Here is a 20,394-nt window from a genome sequence, read left to right as displayed (position 1 = left end):
CTCAATGGCCAGGTATTTAAAACCAAAGTCACAGAACTATTTTGAATTGCACTTCCATAACTTTTTAGCCTGAGCAAGACACAACTACTAAGTTTCCTTGTCCATAAAATATAAACTCCAGTATCCATCCAAGAGGATGTGAATGACTGTAAGTCTCTACTATTCTCTCCCAGCGCATATTATCCTTCATACACCTCACAGATTCTATAAAATTAGGCTCTTCTCTCTTCTCTAAATATGCCCCCATGCTTTCTTAACACACTCCACAGCCTCTATGGTCTCACGATCCTGAAAGGCCCTCATTCCACACTCAACAAAACACACAGAGGAGTGAAACCAGTCTCTTTCTATCCATCCTCTACATTCTCCAACTCCACCCTTGAAAGCTCACCCTGACTCCAAACCTACAAGAGACGGCTCACCTATATCCCACCTACCTCATCACCTCCTAAAATCCCACCTCCCACTCAACAAAAGTGAAAACAAATGAAGACTCCAGATGTCTCCATCCTCGGAATAAACTTCAGTGTTTAGTGCCATATAAATTCATACCAACAATACCTGCATCAAGGGATACTTTGTTTCTACAGGGCTTCCAAATCCATTAACTCCAATAAAGCTGGTGCTGAAATATGAATCTGTGAGGCTGGTATCAGTTAAAGCACCTCCATCTATTCCAGGAACTGAAAGAGAAGGAAAATTCAAGTATTTAAATTATTTAAAAGCACAAAACATTGATGTAGTTTCTCTGTTCCCAAATAAGTTTTAAAGTCTCAAATCTGTCACACTTGTTTTTATTTACCTGTTCATAACAAAAGGCAGAACCAAATAAAACTGTCTCAGCTCTAAAAATGTGTTCAACAATGCTCAAGTTGAAATTTTTTTTCCCACAGAGATAGCTATTTATTTTATATTAGTTACCTGAGAGCCACCAAGCACAACATGAAGAAACAAACCACACTTGCATTTCTACTTTTCTCATCAAGTTTTTTTCTTTAACTTTGCAAGAGGACAGGAGAATATAAACCACTGCAACTTCTCCTGTGAATCTTCATATGCTAAACACAGACAAGTTTCTCAGGACTGTTTCTCATAACACATCTTAAGAAACAGACCAGCAGTCTCATATTAACTCATAACTCAGTAAGCCAATTCTATGGTGGGAGCAATGGGATAGAGCTGAGGGGTACAGACAAGCTTTCTGTCGATTTTATGGTAGAATAATACAGAATCATTGTAACTACTAAGACAACCCATCATATACCAACAAAGGGATGGACAATGTTTTAGATGCTATTTCCTGGTAAGTACAGTTCATCCTTGAACAACACAGGTTTGAACTGCATGGGTCCAATTATACACAGACTTTTTCTCAATAAATATATTGGAAAAATTTTTGGAGATTTGTGACAATTTGAAAAACTCAAAGATGAACCTCGTAGCCTATAAATATCAAAAAAAAGAAGAAATCGTATGTCATGAATGCATAAAATATATGTAGATGTGGATACCACTCTATCCTTACATAGGCATAAGGTGAGTGACATTTAATATAAAATTAACGTGTTAGTTTTCTGTTTTACAACTTTGCTTTCAAAGAATTACATTACCGTACAGTATGCCTCTCTCCAAACTGGAGAAACTATTACAGGTGACATAACCTATCATCACAGGTTAAGTGTTTTTCTTTAAATGTAACATTTCCAATACTGTATAATGAATATGACTATAAAAATTTTATAATGATTCATTTATTAGTATATAGGCTAGGCTATTGTGAAGCAACCATATCACTCTCACTAAACTACCATAAAGCAATCATACTGCTGCTTCTTCATTATCAGTGCAGGATACCTGTAAATAAATATGAATTTCTTTTTCACATTATCTTTTCATTTTTGATGTCTAGTGTTAGTAAAACATATGACACTTTGTATCGTATAAGGCAACAGTGATGTAGGTACAGACAGAAAGTGGTTCACCTTGTAAGCATACAATGTAAATTTATATCGATAAATACAGTACAGAACTAAAAACATATTTTCTCTTCCTTATGATTTTCTTAATAGCCTTTTCTTTTCTCTAGCTTACTTTATTGTAAGACTACAGTATATAATACATATAACATAGAAAATATGTTAATCGACTGTTTATGTTATTGGTTAGGGCTTCCCAGTCAACAACAGGCTATTAGTAGTTAAGTTTGGGAGCAGCCTGAGGGACTGGAGTTCCATAGACCATGCTTTTAAAAAAAAAAAAAAAAAAAAAAAAAGCCCAGCTGAAACTACTAAATGGTTCTCCTCTGCCAACTAGGACATCACAGACAAGATGCTGGCAGTGCTCATCCCAAGGGATGAAATCCAAACTCCCTAGTCAGACATTAAAAAGCCCTCAACAATCTGTTCTCAACCTATGATTCCAGTATTTCCTGAAAGTGCTGGGTTTGAGACTCAACTCTGCCACTTACTAGCCACAATGTCTTAGGCAAAATGGTTATAAAGTAGAGATGATACCATGATGTAAAATGAGCCTCATACCATCTACCCTGCAAACTTCCACAAAAAGTTATGAAAAACAAAGAAGCAGTATCTTAAAAGTTCTTGTAAAAATCCTGATGGTTGCACAGCTCTATAAATTTACTAAAAGTAACTGAATTGTACATTCACAATGGGTGAATTTTATAGCATGTACATTATATTTCGATAAAGCTCCTTTTTAAAATCGGTGGAGAAAAATGAGATTACTCAATAAATGGACTTAAGACAACTGGGTATCCATCAGGGAGAAAACTGAGTACCTTACACAGATATTTCCAAAAGATCAAAGATTATAATGTCAAAGTATATATCTACTATAAAAAGGTCTTACAATAATCCTAACATTACTGAATTCTCTCCTCCAGTCAAAATGATAAACTCACTATATTTTAAAGGTCCACACTTCATCAGTTCTAACACACACACACACACACAACTCTATGTTCTTCAAGACCCAAGTATAATGGAAAAAAACCAAAATACTTAAGTTAGTCATTCAGTTCTAACCCAACTCTTGCCACTCACTAGCTGAATGACCTTGAGCAAAACCCTCTAAATTTCATTCCTTCATCTGAAAGAGGAGGCAATCCCATCTCACTCACAGGGTTGTGAAAGGGACTCAAGTGAAGTAACCTATGAGGAGTGCCTAGCACCCTGTCTCATAGGTAATCATAAATGTTATTTTCCTCTTCTCTTATCTCTAGAATGTATACCCCAATTATTCCAAGTTGTGTTTAACACACAACTCTACCTCTTAAGATACTGTTTATATCATTCATGTGACAAAATTTTTTTCCTTTGATCTCTTACTGCTGTCTTCAACTACTTAAACATTTAAATTCTTACCTGTTTCTGAACTATCTACCCATCTAAATTATCTGTAAACTGAGATTTGGGACTACTCCTGGTATTTTTCTGGTATTCCCTACTCTACTAGCACATTTACATAAACACTTATTTACAATTAAGCCCTTTTTTAAAGTAGATATTTTTAAAAGTTGATAAAAGATACAATAGATTTTCACAACCAACTTCTGTAAAACACCCCATGCAAATGATATTATTGCCTCCGTTTTTCTGATGAGGCAATGAGACTCAAAGACACTAGACTGACAGCACAGTGGATGCAGGCCCAAGAAACAGGGGCTCCTCGACCACTCAGCACTTGCACCATCCTTTTCTGCACTGTGGAATGAGCACAAACTTTTAGCAAATACAACTGTTCATAAGGTCTGTTTCAGCTAGTTGCCAACTACTGATCTTTGACAGCATATCTAACCTAAGTCTTTTTTTTCTTCCTCTGTAAAACAGAAATGACACCTACTTTCCAGTGTTTTATGAGAATAAAAGGCCGGGAAGTTTGTACCTCTTGACTATCTTCACTTACACCCCTGGACCCCTGCATCTGGCAACCACCAATCTGTTCTCCACTGTATCTGTGAGTTTGGCTGTGTTGGATCTTTGTTGCTGCGCATGGGCTTTCTCTAGTTGCGGCGAGCGGGGGCTACTCTTTGTTGCAGTGCGCAGGCTTCTTATTGCGGTGGCTTCTCGTTGCGGAGCACAGGCTCTAGGTGTGCGGGCTTCAGTAGCTGTGGCACGTGGGCTCAGTAGTTGTGGCTTGCAGGCTCTAGAGCGCAGGCTCAGTAGTTGTGGCACACGGGCTTAGTTGCTCCATGGCAAGTGGGATCTTCCCAGACCAGGGCTCGGACCCGTGTCCCCTGCATTGGCAGGCGGATTCTTAACCACTGTGCCACCAGGGAAGCCCCGAGCTTGGTTTTTTTTTAAGATTCCATATGTAAGTGAGGTCACACTGTACTTGCCTCTACATAGTTTTTTTTTTTTTAATGTAACAAGTTTAAACCAGATTACTGAAGATTCTGTATGTTCCTTAACATATGTGTACATTATATTTTGTGTTAATTTATATATAAGTATACATAATACGTTAAGATATAACAGCTTAGGGCCATCATTTTTAATAGTAAAAGACCGTAAACAATCTAAACAGCCACTAAAAAGAGTAAGGTGTATTTTTATGTGTGGATGTGGAAGAAACTAGAAGATATGCAGTTTGCTGAAAAAATTCAAAGTGCATCAGGCTTCCGTGTGTGCACACGTGTATATGTGCTACAGATAGGGAAATATAAACATGAGTCACAGTACAGACAAAGAATATTTCTGAATAGATACATAATAAATTGGAAACAGTGACTGTCTTTTGGAGAGGGATCAGGGAATTAAGGAAGAAGGGAGACTATTTTTCACTGTGTAGCCTTTTGTGCTATTTAAATTTTTAACCTGTGCATGCAGTACGTTTTTAATTCCAAAAGCAAGATACTGTTCCTAGTTTTCTAAAGCTAGAACTTTTAATAGTAAAAATATAATTAAAAACTAGTTTTAGAAAAATAGGTACAACATCTTTAGTTTTTTTAAAGAAAAAGCAAGATACCAAAAAAGACATCAAAAAAGGAAGAGGTTCTATCGGAAGAGGACTATTATCCACATGCCAATTAACTCAGCCAAGATAAATGAGCATGTCCTTCCCTAAACTGAAGTTAAGCTGCTGAGAGGTCAGTGATTTTAAAAGCTGTTGGGAAGGGAAGAGGATGAATTCTAAAGACTGAAGATAAAATAATTCGTTTTCTAGAACATAAACATTTAGAAAAACACAGAAACATTTCAGAGCTTTTAGACATTTTATTTCAGAAATTTTAGACATCATGTACTCCATACCCCTTTCTCCTATTTACAGATAAGGAAATATAGTTCCACATGGACTAAGCTGCTAGCCTAAGATCAAAGTTACTTGGTAAGAGAGTATTAAAATCAAAATCTCAGGACCCCCAGTCCAGAAATAATTTCTATATACTGAAAGGAGACACAAATATTTTATGTATCGATTTGTTAACAATTATATGATAACAGTACATAAAACAAATATTTTATCACATTCCTTTGTATAGTTTCAGCTCATAAACTACCTTATAAACAGAATATAAAGTTAATATGGAAAAACAAATGTAAGAAATACTGCTCTAAAACTTGAGTGTGTGTATGCGTGCCCATGCTACGGACCTGACCTGTTTCCCCCCCAAAATTAACATACTGAAGTCCTAACCCCCAATGTGAGTGTATTTGGAGACAGGCCCCTTAGCAGTAATCAAGGTCACATACACAAGACTATTCATGATGATGAACCCTGAGCAACAAGATGAGATTGGCTTACTCTGACTTTATACACTGCTGTTCCAATGAAAATTTTTACAAAAAAGTTTATAGCTTTTATTAACTTAAAAACTAAATTAAATAAATTAAATTCAACCTTAAAATAGATTTTAAAAATATTTCTAGGTGCTGTAAATGTTCATACCTTTGTACACAAAAGCACATATACCTATAGAAAAGCAAACAAACAGACAAAAAAAAAGCTGCTCCAAAATAAAGATAGATATAAATTTTCCAAGTTAAAAAGAAAAAAGAAAAATTCAGCAAGAAAAACTCTTGATATACACAACTTGGCTGAATCTTGAGGGAATTACTCTGAGTCCAAAAAAAAAAAAAAAAAAAAAAGCCTATTCCCAGAAGATCACATGCTATATAATTCCATTTATAGAACATTCTTTTTTTTTTTTTTTTTTTTGGCCATGCCACGGCTTGAGGGAATCTTAGTTCCGGGACCAGGGATTGAACCCAGGCCACGGCAGTGAAGCACGGAGTCCTAACCACCAGACCACCAGGGAATTCCCTATAGAGCATTCTTTTTTTTTTTAATTTACTTTTTATAAAGGTCATTATTAGTCATCCATTTTATACACATCAGTGTATACATGTCAATCCCAATCTCCCAGTCCATCCCACCCCCACCCCGCCCTATAGAACATTCTTGAAATGACAAAATTACAGAAATGGAGAGCAAATTAGTGGTTGCCAGGGATTGGTAGGGAGAGTTACAAAAGGGCCACTTGAGGGTGAGAGAGCTGTTCTATGTCTTGACTGTGTTGGCAGGCACAAAACATACACACGATAACACTCCACAGAACTACATATACACACGTGTGCACACACAAGTACAAATAAGACTCAGAAAATCTGAATAAGGTAAGTGGATTGTATCAATCAATGTGGTTTTGACACTATACTACAGCTATGAAAGGTATTACCACCGGGGGAAACAGTGATGGGACAAAAAGCTCTTTCTGTATTATTTCTTACAACTGCATGGAACTCTACAATTATCTCAAAATAGGAAGTTAATTTAAAAACAGAAAAATCCTATAAAAGGGCAAAAATAGGAAGATATTGTTTTGTTTTGGCAATCACGTATCTTCTTTAGAGTCATTTCAAATGCACTTCCATGCAAAGCAGTCTTTTACTTGTTAACTGACTCTTACCTAGACTTAACTTTAGGACAACCCTTGTTGAGTACTCCTCATAAAGCTCTAAGCCCTCCTCATAAAACTTCTCAAGATCTGACTTTATCTTATACACGTGTCTGTACTCCCCACTGGAATGTAGCCTCCATCAGGGCAGACTTTTGTTTCATTCAATGTTGTATTCCTATCACCCAGATCAAAACTTGCCACTTTGCAAGCACAATATTAAAGGAGTGAACTGAATGGTAGTCTTTCTTGTCTACTTTGTGTATTGTCAAATAAAAATGTTTAAATCTGTACCAGCTATCCTAAAGGCAAATTCCCAGTACTCACTTTTCTGTTAGCTGATTCGGGTTTGTGGGATGAAAAGTATAATCCTGGTTTAAACAGAAACAGTTTTGCCATACACGTTATCATACACTTCAAAGTTTGTATATGAACTTCAAGTTATCCCCTGCTTTCTTTCATTTGGACAGACAACCCCAGTTCAATAATCTGTAGCTATTTTACTGGTCTTGAAAATATAATCTCAAAAATTGGGAGGTAAGGAAATGTACAGGCTAATTGTAGAGTTACTACTAGTAATATTCAATAACACCAGCAACTAAGCCTGAAACCTCACTATGTGCCAAGCAATGCACTGACAGTGTCACCTGCGACCCTATCACAACTCTTAAGTAGGTATTATTACTACCTCCATTTTTTTAAAGGAGAAAAACTGAGGCTTAAAAGTTAAAAATTTGCCCAAGATCACAATGCTAGTAGATAAGAGAGCCAGGCCCATCTTAGATGTGCCTTATGCCAAAGCCTTCATTACTAACTAAATTAGTAGAACTGAAAATAAGTCTAATGTGGTAAAATAAACAAATCTATTGGGTTTCAAATTAAGTAATGTGCATGAAATACAAATACTGGTGTAACAGTTTAGCTGCTAAAAACTGAGCACCTTGAAGATGAAAAGTCTAGCTGGTTGAAAATATTAGAATTACATCTTTAAAATGTCAAGAATCAATAATCCAGTTGAACCCAAATCAAACCACATTTAAGCCTTCAAAGATCCCAAGTCCAAAAGAAATAAGAAATGTCAAAAACTTAAAGTAAATGCTTTTTTAAAAAAATAAACTGTTATTTCCCAAACAATCCTGAATGCCAGAACATGTACTACCACACTGCCACATCAACAGAAGAGCTGGCAGTGAGGAAATGTACTACTCTGTAGAGATAAAAAGTAAGCAGCAAAAGATAGTTCCTTTACAAGATTGAAACACCACAAGATTGAAACACCATACAGAGAAGAAAAAGCCTCTCTGCTTCAGTTTTCCAATGCTTGCAAAATAAGGATAAAATTTTCTTCTTGCATGTACCTCTAAAGTTTTAACAGAATGTGAAACACTAACAAAACAATTCTGCAAATGTGAAGTGCTAAAGCAAGGGTCAAAAACTCAAATGCCAAGAGGAGCCAGGCATAGAAAAGTCACCCAGTCAGTAATAAGGCAGAATGGAGAGTCTTGCCCCACCACAGACCTAACTCCAGCATACAAAAGAGCCGCCCTTCAAAGGAAGCCAGAAATCTGTATTTCAGTGTTAAACCTTCTGATTTTTTAAATGTTGTCAACTAATTCAATTACAATCCACACACATGCAATTAAAAACATAAGATTTGGGCCTCCCTGGTGGCGCAAGTGGTTGAGAGTCCGCCTGCCGATGCAGGGGATACGGGTTCGTGCCCCGGTCTGGGAGGATCCCATGTGCCGCGGAGCGGCTGGGCCCGTGAGCCATGGCCGCTGAGCCTGCGCGTCCGGAGCCTGCGCGTCCGGAGCCTGTGCTCCGCAACGGGGGAGGCCACAACAGTGAGAGGCCCGCATACCGCAAAAAAAAAAAAACAAAAACATAAGATTTGCCACCAAAATGCCTAAAAGTATAAGATGGAACACCAAGTGTTGGGGAGAATGTGAAACAACTGGAACTCTCCTACTCTTCTAGAGGGAATGTAAATGTGGTACAATCACTTAAGAAAACTGAAGTCATCTACTTAAAGCTGAACATCTGCATGCCCTATTACAAGCCTGCAATTCCACTCCCACGTAATTCAACATAAATTCGTAGACTTGAACCAAAAAACATGTTCAAGGGTGTTCAAAACAGTGCTCTTCTTAATAGACAAAAATTGGCAACATTCCATTGCCCACTACCAGTAAAATGAGAAAATAAAATGTGGTATATTCATACAATGTAACACTACACAAGAATGAGACTAAGAGACTGTTCTTATATAACGTGAATGGACCTTACAAATATGCTGAAAGAAAGAAGCCCACAAAAAGAGTACATACTACCTGATGCCATTCCTATAAAGCTCAAAAAAGCATGAAAAATGAATCTACAATGTTATAAGGTAGTGCCTGAAATCAGTAGTTACCTCTGGGAAAGGGTAGTGACTGGCAAAGGGCAAGAAGAGCAAAGCTTCTGGAAGGTACTGATTATGTTCTATTTCTTTATCCGAGTACTGTTATACGCTATGTGTTCATCTTGTGAAAATTCCAAAACTTATGATTTGTATACTCTTCCCTAGGTATGCATACCTCAAAAAAAAAAAAAAACTTTTAAAACACACACACACACAAGATACCCAAGGAGCCCAAAGTATTTCTGCAGGCAGACCCAGCTTATCAGAGCAGATCTGTTTGACCTCTCAGCTAAAGAAATACTCTACATTTTTACATTTAAAGAACAGCAAAGAAAAAATAAAAGCAAAATAAAATTGTGTCAGTGACTCTACATGATCAGGTCAGCAACTAACAAAATTTACATTTCTCCTTATAGCAACACCTCTTAGCGTGTGTTGTCTATTTTAACTGCCTCATACACTTAATTAACAAGTGTCTCAAAAGATACAGTATAGGGCTTCCCTGGTGGCGCAGTGGTTGAGAGTCCGCCTGCCGATCCAGGGGATGCGGGTTCGTGCCCCGGTCCGGGAAGATCCCACATGCCGCAGAGCGGCTGGGCCCGTGAGCCATGGCGGCTGAGTCTGCGCATCCAGAGCCTGTGCTCCGCAACGGGAGAGGCCACAACAGTGAGAGGCCCACGTACCGCAAAAAAAAAAAAAAAAAAAAAAAGATACAGTATAAGAACACAGTAAAATGTAGAAAGTAGACTAAAAATTAAACAATTAAGTGTAAAAATTCAAAGCAGCCATTAAATCACCGACACAATCCTCTTCCCTGATTCCTGAACACCTTGACTTGCCACTCATTGATAAGAGGCAATTTTATCTCATCCAAAAGGAGTCACAACCTGTACCACTGAGAGTTACCAAGAAGCCTACAGCAGAAAAGAGGAGCCTTAGGCTTCACCCAGTTAAGTTAAAGCAAGCCCTACAGAATCCAACTACATAATGCAGCTACTTAATCAAATAACTGTTAAATGACTAAACGTTAATTTTAAAATGCCTTCTTAGCACTAACTGTCTGTCCTCTCAAGACCCTATATCCCAGTTATTTTCTGTTCCTGAGATATGAAATGATCCCCACCTTTGAGTCACTGCTAGTGTTTCTCCTCCACCTTCCTGTTTCCACTTGTTTACAGCCTGTCCTAACTTTCATGTCCCAAATCTACCACCTCTGTGTATCGGAAAATCCTAGAAATATCACATATTAAATCAAATACCTGCATTTTTTAAAGTGTCTCTTCCTGTAGGTAACAAATACTGTTCAGTTTCATTGATTACTAATCAAACATAACTCGAATTAATTTGAGCCGTAACTCAAGACATACAGCAAGTTTACCTTGAAAATGCAAAGTTGCTGCTCCAAAGTGATAAAATTCCACCAATCAAGTAACCATTTTGACAAAACATTTTAAGTTACAAATTAATCTTCTTAGCATATCACCCTCACCAAATATACCTGCACTAAAGTAAAGCCTATCGCAGCAAAAGAAACAATCTTTAACACACACACACATCTCTCTGGGAAGACACTTATAGTCCTCATAGAGCAAGTAGGTGCTAAAGCATCAAGCCAAGTACATAGTCCGTTTACAGTTTAATTTTTAAAAAAGACAACAATGTTCTGACATTCAAGTTAAGTAGCCTATCAAATGATTTTCAGATCTAAAATCAGTTTAGAATTCCCAAGAAAGCAGGACTTTCCATTTGGTTTAGAAATGCTCAACAAACTCAAAAACAAAAAAGGAAAATCTGGCACCTCTACTTTTTCCTTAAGGGCGACATTCTGTAAAACAGATTACACTCACACTTATTAGAACTTCAAACTCCACTCACTAACGGCTCAAAAGTTGCAAGGCAACAGATAATGACAGAAAGTAAAAACAATGCAAACAGTCCTAAGATATCCGCATTCAAGTGCTCAGTCGCACACAAAGGTGCGCTGCACATGACACGCTTTCAAGGCTCCACGCTAAGGGTTCGCCTGGTACAAAGCAGTAGAAGATGAGATCCCTAGTGACACCCTGCAAACTTCTGCCAGCTTTCAGGAAAACCATGCTGAAATGCAAGTCCTGTGAAATCCCTACTCGCAACTCCCCACTCAACCTCAGCACACGATAAACGCGGCTGTCCGTTCGCTCTTCATCCTTAGAAAGCATTTCCTGCCTGGAAAACCTTTCTCCCAGAAGCCTTGCACAAACTTTTTCCGCTCGTTCAACCCACTGCACGAAGCCTCAGAGCCCGCCCTCCCATGCCGCCCCCGACCCACACACACCCACCCAGCGACCTCAACCGTCGGCCGACTCCACTCCACACGGGCACGCAGAACACGTGTGCCCGCAAACCCAGCCCCTTTCCACACCCCCCGGAAACGACACCCCCTTTCCCGCACACCGCACGCCACAGCCCATCCCCCTTCCTCCCCGCCCCCACTCCACCACCCCAGTCCACCACCCACGTTCCCAGGAAGCCAGCCTCCCCTCGCTCCCGGGCTCGCCGAAGGCTGTGGGGAGGGGAAGCAGGAAGACGGAAGGAGGGCTCGGGCCTGGCCTAGGCTTCTCAGAGCGCCGAGGGAGGCGGAGGGGGGGACCCGCGGGCCGGGCTCGGTCGCAGGGCCTCGTCCGGCCCCGGGCCTTCCCTCCGCCGCCGTCCCGAGGCCGAGGCCGCCCTCCTAGCCCGGACCACACTCACTTGCCAGCCGCGGTCCGTCGAGGACCCCGCTGCCGCCTCCTCCACCGGCCGCGGCTCCTGCCCCCGGGCCCCCAAGGTCCGGCTTTTTGGGCCCCGGGGGCGGCCCGGCTCCCCCGCCCGGGACCGCTCCGGGTGGAAAGCCGGCCACGGGCGCGCCCGCCAGAGCCAGGGGGACGCTGTTGCTATGGAGGCCGAGGCCCGGGGCAGCTCCGGCGGCCGGGTCCTCATGCAGGAACTGACACTCCTCCCCGTAGAAGCAAGTCTTATCCTTGGCGTAGTAGCGGCAGTACTTCAGCTTCACTCCCGCCGCCGCCCCGCCGGGGACACCCCCGACCCCAGGCGGGGCCACCACCGCCACTGCCGCCGCCAGTGAGGAGGAGGAAGAGGAGGCGGCGGCCGAGGGGGGCGGGAGGCCGCCGCCACTGTTCATGGCAACGCTGCAGCCTCGTCTTCCGCTGCCGCCCGAGGAGCCGCCGCCGCCACCATAGACCAGGAGGGAAAGAAGACGCTGCCGGTGCCGGAGAAAAGCCTGGGCGGGTGGGTCTGTCCCGCTGCGGGAGCCGGAGCCGCCCGGGGAGAGGGGGGGAGGGGAGGGAGGAGGGGGTAGGAAGGAGGGGAGGGGGAGAGTTGGGATCCTCTCTCACTCACTCACTCTCTCGTTCTCTTTTCTTAAAGGGGCCGCGCGGGACGACGGGGTGGGCGCGCGGGCCCGGACGGGGACTTCGAGGGCGCGGGCTAGGGGAGGGGTAGCGGCGGCGGCGAACGGGCGGGGAGGGCGGAGGGGCCGGTTTATTTTTAAATTCTGCCTCCACTCGCTCTCTCGCGCTCTGGTTCCTCCGAGTTGTTTATTCCATTTTCCTCTTCCTGAGACGGCCGTCGCCGGTGCGCCTGCGCGTCGAGGCGCAGGGGCTTGTGGGTAGCGGGAGCGCGAGGGCAAGCCTGGCCTGGCGTTGGGCCCCCTGGGCATCCGCGAGCCGGCGGCGGTTGGACGGGCGGACCGCGGCGGCGCTCCCCGACGCCGAGCCGGCTGGGGAAGTTCTCACGAGGCGAATGCCTTCCCTTTTTCGTATATCCTCTTATTTATAAAGCCAGGCGTCATTTTTTAATGGAAACGACGAAATTTACAGAATGTGATTGTCATTTTGAGGGGCCGCACCTGGGGCCGGAGCCCAAGCCCTTGCTCTGCTGGGAGAGTAGCTCCGTCTGTTCGTCATGCTTCCGCACCCTCGCTTTTTCCCCTCCTCTTTTTCCTTCCCGTTGAGGGTGATGAGAACTACAGGACTGATTGCCTAAAAACTCCTGGGCCTTTTATTCCAAAAATCGAACCTGAGAAGGTTGATTTAGGCAAACCCCCAGCTGAGTGCAGCACCTGTTTTCTCTATTTATATTACTGAAAGCCTTCAGTAAAATATTATGAACAATGAGATGCCACCTGGGGACACCGCTGCCTAGGCAGCACCAGAAGGTTTCCCTTAAAATCGCGCTGGGTTTCCTTTCTCCAATCGGCCTAGTCTTGACTCGAAATTCATTTTTAAAAGATAGTTTTTTTTCCCTCACCGATCTCTGATGTTATGCTCCGCTGTATTTATTTTAAAAAAAAGTTTTCAGGGATTTTAACGAGTTGCTATGAAGGGAAAATAACTTTAACGTTTTAGTTTTTCTCCACTGCGAAAGGTTTTCTCAAAAGGCAGTTGGAAGGGGGGGGGTTTGTTGGCAGAATTTGAGGAATTGTGGCAAACAGAAGAGGTCACAGAAGAACGGATAGAAGCAAGTGTACCACACTGCAGAAGGGGGGAAAGTGGATTCCGTAGACCACAAACGGGTAAGCCTGGTGACGTTCCTTAGCTAAATTCGAAGTAGTAATAACATTGTATTGTGTCTTTCTGTTTAAAAATATTTCCACATGTATATTTATTCAACAAATGTTTATTAATGCCCATCACGTGTACCAGGAACTGAGCTCGGAGCTGGGGAAGCAAAAGTAAACAAAATGCAGTCTTGTCTGAGTTCACATGGCTTGTTTACTCTCTCCTTGGGGAGACACATGGTACACAGGCCATCACAAATGAGTGTCTTAGGTGCTGACCTTGTCACACTAGCTATTAGGGGATATTAAAGATGTTGGCTTCCTGGAGAAAGCTGATAGCTTAATAGCAGGACTTGAGAACATCTGCTTTGAATTGAGACAGATCTGAGTTTGTAACCCAGTGGCGACGCTTAAGAGCTGTGTTACTCTGGGTAAGTTGCTTCACTTCTCTGTGCCTTATCTGTAAGCCAGGTAAGAATACTACCTACTTGGTAAAGTAGAAACTAATAATGCATATAAAGTATCCCATGCTTAGTAAGGATTCAGTAGGTTGTAGCTATCACTATTAGTATTGCTGCTCCTAGTAGTCAGCGTGTAAGAGTGCAGGAAAGAGCCTTCCAGGCAAAGCAGACAGCTTGTGCAAAAGGCCTTGAGGTGAAAAAGAGCTTAGATTGTTAGAATGGTGACAGTGGAGGACCATATCACAAAATCCTTGAGAGGCATGTTAAAGGATTAAACTTTTTCTTGAGGGCAATAGAAAGTTATCACAAGGTTTTAAAAAGTCAACTAATAACATGATCAGATGTCCCTTTTGATTCTCATAAGAACCCTATGAGGAAAGTAAAGGTGGGTTATCACCATTTTATAGATGAACAAACTTAAGGCCTGGAGTTACACAGAGTTACCAGCTTATCCTTGCAAAGCCAGGACTTGAACTCAGGCCTCCTAATCACAAAACATGTGCTCTTTCCATTGCGCATTTTACCATTTCTAAAATAAGCATATGTGTCTCTGGATGACTTGGAAAGTGGTGTCTGTGGTGAGACAACCGATTCATTAAGTTCACGCCAAGTTAAGCATATCATTCCAGCAAACCTTTATTGAGAATCTACTGTGTATTATGTACCAGGCAAGTTCTGTGCTAGGCTCTGCTATGAGAAGTGTGTAAGATACAGCCTTCGTCCTCAAGAGTTACCAGAATCATGAGAGAAATACCAAAGATAAAGTAAATCATCCTTCAATACCACATCTGACAAAGTTTTCTATTAAATCCCTGTGAACAAGATGGAGAAAAGTAGGCTAATATCCTACTGTAGTTAGGTGACCTTAGTGCTCTTTGATTAGTCAATCAAAATGTTGATAAAGCTGGCCTTGGAGCTCCTTGAACAATATCCAAAGAGTATTAATAAATTGACGCATGTCAGCATGGTCTTTACTGTCCTGCTTTGAACTCTGTCCTTAACCTATTTTTATTGAAAACCATGTTTTCTACTGCATAGATGAAGAATAGCAGATCTGCAATGTGTTGTTGCAAAACCAGTGGAGACAGATAATGTGATAAGGGACAGGTTAGGATTTGTAAATCTCCATCAGCGGAAAAAATGGAGCAGTGCTAACAAAATGAAACCTAAAATGAATCGGGGCAACAGAGCCAACAGGCTCTTCAGTACAGAACTGATGGGACTGCCTCAGCCACCGCCCACCCTGCACCCTCAAAGCAAGTTAGCAGTGTTTCCTCAGGAGCCTTGAGAATGTGCATCACCTTTGAACTATTCTTGTTCTACTTGGCAAACAAATCCTAGAAGGTAGCCATAAATAACAAGTCTTATGCTACAATGTTCTTGTTACAGTATGACTTATGGAAGCCAAAAGAGAAAAGTTGCAAACAACCTAAATTCTAAAACCAAAGGGAATGGTTAAACAGTGCACTCTTCACAGAGAATATTATGCAGCCATTAAAAAGCCATGAACTGTGTAACAGTGCTTTATGAGGCAGTGTAAGTATTTAACATGATACAAAATTGTATGTGCTGGGCTTCCCTGGTGGCGCAGTGGTTGAGAGTCCGCCTGCCGATGCAGGAGACGCGGGTTCGTGTCCCGGTCCGGGAAGATCCCACATGCCGCGGAGTGGCTGGGCCCGTGAGCCATGGCTGCTGAGCCTGTGCATCCGGAGCCTGTGCTCCGCAACGGGAGAGGCCACAACAGTGAGAGGCCCGCGTACTGCAAAAAAAAAATTGTATGTGCTGTTTTATTGTGATGATGTAAACATAAAAAGCCTAATAGAAATAAAGATTAACTGTCGCAAACATTAACAGTGGTTTTGCTAAGATGACAAGATGACAGAGTAGGTTCTTCCTATCTTTCCTCTACTTCCCAGATCTGTATCATGAACATATATTATTTCTATAATAGAAAATAAGCATTAAAACTTTATTGTAGGGGCTTCCCTGGTGGCGCAGTGGTTAAGAATCAGCCTGCCAATGCAGGGGACACAGGTTCAAGCCCTGGTCAGGGAAGATCCCACATGCCGCGGAGCAGCTAAGCCCGTGCACCACAACTACTGAGCCTGCACTCTAGAGCCCGCATGCCACAACTACTGAGCCCACATGCCACAACTGCTGAAGCCCATGCGCCGAGAGCCCGTGCTCTGCGACGAGAGGCCACCACAAATGAGAAGCCTGCAAACCACAATGAAGAGTAGCCCCTGCTCGCCGCGCACAGCAACGAAGACCCAACACAGCCATAAATAAATAAATAAACAAACTTTATTGTAATTTAATCATAACCTTTTCCTTCTATGGAGTGAGTACATGGTTGTTAAATTGTTCTCTGTATTTTTGGTTTCATTTTGTTTTCAATAAATTTTGTGAAGACAAGCTGGACATTTGTTGGCCGTTTCTTTAAATTTTCGCTAGTCCTGTTTCATGGAAGACTGATTTAACAGCATCTTAATTGATATTACACAAAGGAAAAAGTTCTGTTATTGAGAGTTTGGGAAACTCAAAACAACTTGAAGTCTTTCAGAGCCTTTAATATGTTGATATGTTGTAATTATCGAAAAGCAGGATTTTTTTTTTTTGGACCGGCAACCTGCCGTTTTTAAAATAGAACATTTATTGCTTAGATGGTTTGATACAGAACAGCTTCTCGTTTTGAATTTGGAACTACTATACAACTGAATACAAAGAGGAACAAAAAGTACCAAAACCGAACTTGTGATTCTCTGTTGATGTGGCATAAACCAGTTTTGTACATAATATGTAGCCGCAGGTTTGTTTGTTTGTTTGTTTTGCGGTACGCAGGCCTCTCACTGCTGTGGCCTCTCCCGTTGCGGAGCACAGGCTCATGGTCGCTCTCAGCGGCCATGGCTCACGGGCCCAGCCGCTCCGCGGCATGCGGGATCTTCCCAGACCGGGGCACGAACCCGTGTCCCCTGCATCGGCAGGCGGACTCCCAACCACTGTGCCACTAAGGAAGCCCTGTAGCAGCAGATTTTAAGTTCCCTTTAGGAAAACATGAATTCTATACATTTTTTATTCTTTCCTGTTTAATGCGTGGGCTGAAATCACTAGGATCAACTTCCTTCTGGAGCAAAGAGAGTAACAGAGGGTGGAAAGAACGGTGAATCTTTATGAAACCAGCGTCCGACTATCACACAGCCCCAGGGCTGGTTGAAGAAACAGCCCTTAGGGTTTTTTTTTTTTTTTTTTTTTTTTTTTCTTTTCTTTTTGCGGTAGGCGGGCCTCTCACTGTTGTGGCCTCTCCCGTTGCGGAGCACAGGCTCCGGATGCGCAGGCCCAGCGGCCATGGCTCACGGGCCCAGCCGCTCCGCGGCATATGGGATCCTCCCAGACCGGGGCACGAACCCGTATCCCCTGCATCGGCAGGCGGACTCTTAACCACTGCGCCACCAGGGAGTCCCCCTTAGGGTTTTTTTATTTTGTTTTCACAGCCGGGAGTTTCATGTAGTGATTGAATCTCAGCATTGTGTCCATAAATGAAAGAAACGTGCACCTCAGAAAACTTTTCAGAAGATCCATATAAAAGCACGATTTAATACACAGAATTTACGAAAAATTTTTACCACTTTTTTCAGAACGGTTTTTCTTTGAGAAACATTGTCCTAGTCATCTGCTTTCTCATTTTCCCTATATTTTAAAATTCGTCCACCTTCTTCAGTCCCCCATCGCAACCCTTGTACCTTGCTTTCTGTTCCGTACAGCCACAGAAAGGAGACACCGGCAAAACTCACCAGAACAGGGGCTCTTCTTCCATCCAGGACTAATCCTTTCACTCATGCGCTAATCCTGCCCTAGCATTTCCTCGGGAATCTAGTCGTTCTCCGTCCAGTGTCTTCTCTCTCTTGACCCTCTTCTTAGGATGCGAATATGTACATTGAAATACTTTTTAAGGCATTTATTCTTTCATATTGTGAACCTCTTGTAATCAGAAACAGTAATGTTTTTGTCCTTGTTTTTATTTTATTTTATTTTTTTGCGGTACGCGGGCCTCTCACTGTTGTGGCCTCCCCCGTTGCGGAGCACAGGCTCGGGACGCGCAGGCTCAGCGGCCATGGCTCACGGCCCCAGCCGCTTCACGGCATGTGGGATCCTCCCGGACCGGGGCACGAACCCGCGTCCCCTGAATCGGCAGGCAGACCCTCAACCACTGCGCCACCAGGGAAGCCCTGTCCTTGTTTTTAAAAGTTTCAGAAACAAACACTGCTGGTAAGAGGGCTAACTGACACAGCCACATTGGAGGGCAATTTGGCAATATCTATACAGTTTTTGAATATCCATTCTCTCCGGCCCAACAATGCCACTCTTGGTATCTCCCCTAGAGAAGCACTGGTGTGCCCAAGGAGGCATACGTGCAATGCTCATTTGAGGCGCTGTTGATAACAGTGAAATTGGAAATGACCTAAATGTTCATAAATGGTCCTATATGCACCATTATTCCCCAAGACCTATTGTTGAATGAAAAAGGCATGATGCAGGTAAATATGTGGAATATAGCACCTTGTATGTAAAAATCATTATATCCTATAAGGATGTGTATAAATGTGTACAGAAAGAGCTGGAAAGAAACATTAAATTGCTAACAGGATGGGGATTGGGAGGAGTGATCAAAGGGCATTTTAGCTTTATCTGTAATGTTCCAGATATTACAAGAATATATGCCTGCTTATGTAATTAAATTTTTATTTTTTAAATTCCCATTGGGCTCCTTCTTTTGCTCTAACTTCTCTTCACAGGCAATTTAATACTTGAATCATCCATTCATCTCTTAATCGAGATTAATCTGATATTTGCCCTTGCTATGTTAAAATATTTTTGTTTTTTACCAGAGCCACTGCTGGTATTAGTTAGCAGATTTATTATGTACTTTTCAGCTATTTTATATTTCCTCTAGAATATTCAGCAGCGTTAACCCTTTTCGCAGCACTCCTCTCTCTCTTGGCTTCCAGTCACCCCTTTCTCTTGTTTTTTCTCCTGCCTCTGCCATTCAGTGCCGCCTGCAGGCACTTGCAGAAATACTTGTGGAATATATTTCAAGTAACTCATTTATTATAATTCAAGACAATGCACGGAATATCCTCTGAGCTTTTAGCTTGTGTTGTGAACGCAAAATGTAATGTTAATGAGCCAAAAAGGTACACTGGATTTGGAATTAAAATGAGGTTTGCAACCTGGTTCTTACTACATTATACCCATGTGGCTTTTAGCAAATCTCCTAACCTCGCTTAGCTGCAGTTTCCTAATTTTTAAAATGGAAATAATCCCTACTTTATGGGGCTGTCCTGAGAATTGAATGATACAATGAGAACCTCATGGTGAAAATAATGTCTCTGCCACTGAGTAAACAAAATTTTTATTTGCAAAGTAATTTTAACCACCTTTCTGCATAGAAGGGATTCTACTTCTGACAACTTTTATTACCTTTAATATTCCTTCTTTTAGCACTCTCTCATGCATCCCTTTACTTACATGATGATGATATTGGCAAGTACTATAATGATGCCTCACATTCCACAGTGTTTCACAGCCTACAAAAGCAACCAGGCATGTTTTTCACTTCTCCCCAAAGTCCTGTGAAACAGTTAAAATGAGGATGTTAGGTTAATACGGGGATTCTGAGAACTTGAAAAGATCTATAAAGTTCTATGATTTGCCCCCAAATAAGTCCGCTTAGGCTCCGCGAGCTCCTCTGTTCTATGATCTTTCTCCTGAATTGCTACCATCTCATTCGAGTTTGGATCCTCTCGTTCTGGATGTTCTTACTGTTACCTTCATCCCACCTCAGGATGAAATATATTTCCTCCTCATCCTTCATTGAAATGCATCAAATCCATATTTCATTTCCTTAGATTCTCTGTTCAAGTATCCCTCAAGCAAGTCCAGGATGTTGAAACCCATAATTACATACTAATAGGGAGGGAGGGAGGGAGAGTAACTTCCGAGATTCTGTGTGCTCTAGCACTAATGTTCACAAATGCAGCCATTTTCCTGGTTTTAGATGGAAGAAGTGGGAAGTACGATG

The 20,394-nt window shown here is 42.0% G+C and overlaps 2 protein-coding genes across 13 annotated transcripts in view; one reads left to right on the top strand and one right to left on the bottom strand.

The window, feature by feature from the left end:
• PAN3 (poly(A) specific ribonuclease subunit PAN3) overlaps positions 1–12,941 on the bottom strand; it is a 120,484-nt gene extending 107,543 nt beyond the window's left edge. For 7 of the 12 annotated variants that reach the window (XM_060080319.1, XM_060080321.1, XM_060080325.1 and 4 more), the window contains exons 1-2: positions 12,048–12,939; positions 562–683 (exon numbers count right to left, since the gene is read on the bottom strand). In XM_060080319.1, the coding sequence (XP_059936302.1) occupies positions 562–683; positions 12,048–12,477 (552 nt within the window). In that variant the 5' untranslated portion in view covers positions 12,478–12,939. Of the gene's footprint in view, positions 1–561; positions 684–11,635; positions 11,658–12,047 lie in introns of those variants that run through there. The other 5 variants (XM_060080330.1, XM_060080329.1, XM_060080331.1 and 2 more) reach the window with 3 other exon arrangements.
• A 318-nt stretch (positions 12,942–13,259) lies between these two features.
• FLT3 (fms related receptor tyrosine kinase 3) overlaps positions 13,260–20,394 on the top strand; it is a 108,762-nt gene continuing 101,627 nt past the window's right edge. The window contains exons 1-2 of the mRNA XM_060080300.1: positions 13,260–13,303; positions 13,703–13,869. Of these exons, the coding sequence (XP_059936283.1) occupies positions 13,260–13,303; positions 13,703–13,869 (211 nt within the window). The remainder of the gene's footprint in view (positions 13,304–13,702; positions 13,870–20,394) is intronic.

The sequence above is a fragment of the Mesoplodon densirostris genome, chromosome 17, assembly GCF_025265405.1.
Source record: "Mesoplodon densirostris isolate mMesDen1 chromosome 17, mMesDen1 primary haplotype, whole genome shotgun sequence".
Taxonomy (NCBI): Eukaryota; Metazoa; Chordata; class Mammalia; order Artiodactyla; family Ziphiidae; genus Mesoplodon; species Mesoplodon densirostris.
Note: the sequence above shows the minus strand (reverse complement) of the source record. Positions and strands in the feature narration are given on the sequence as shown.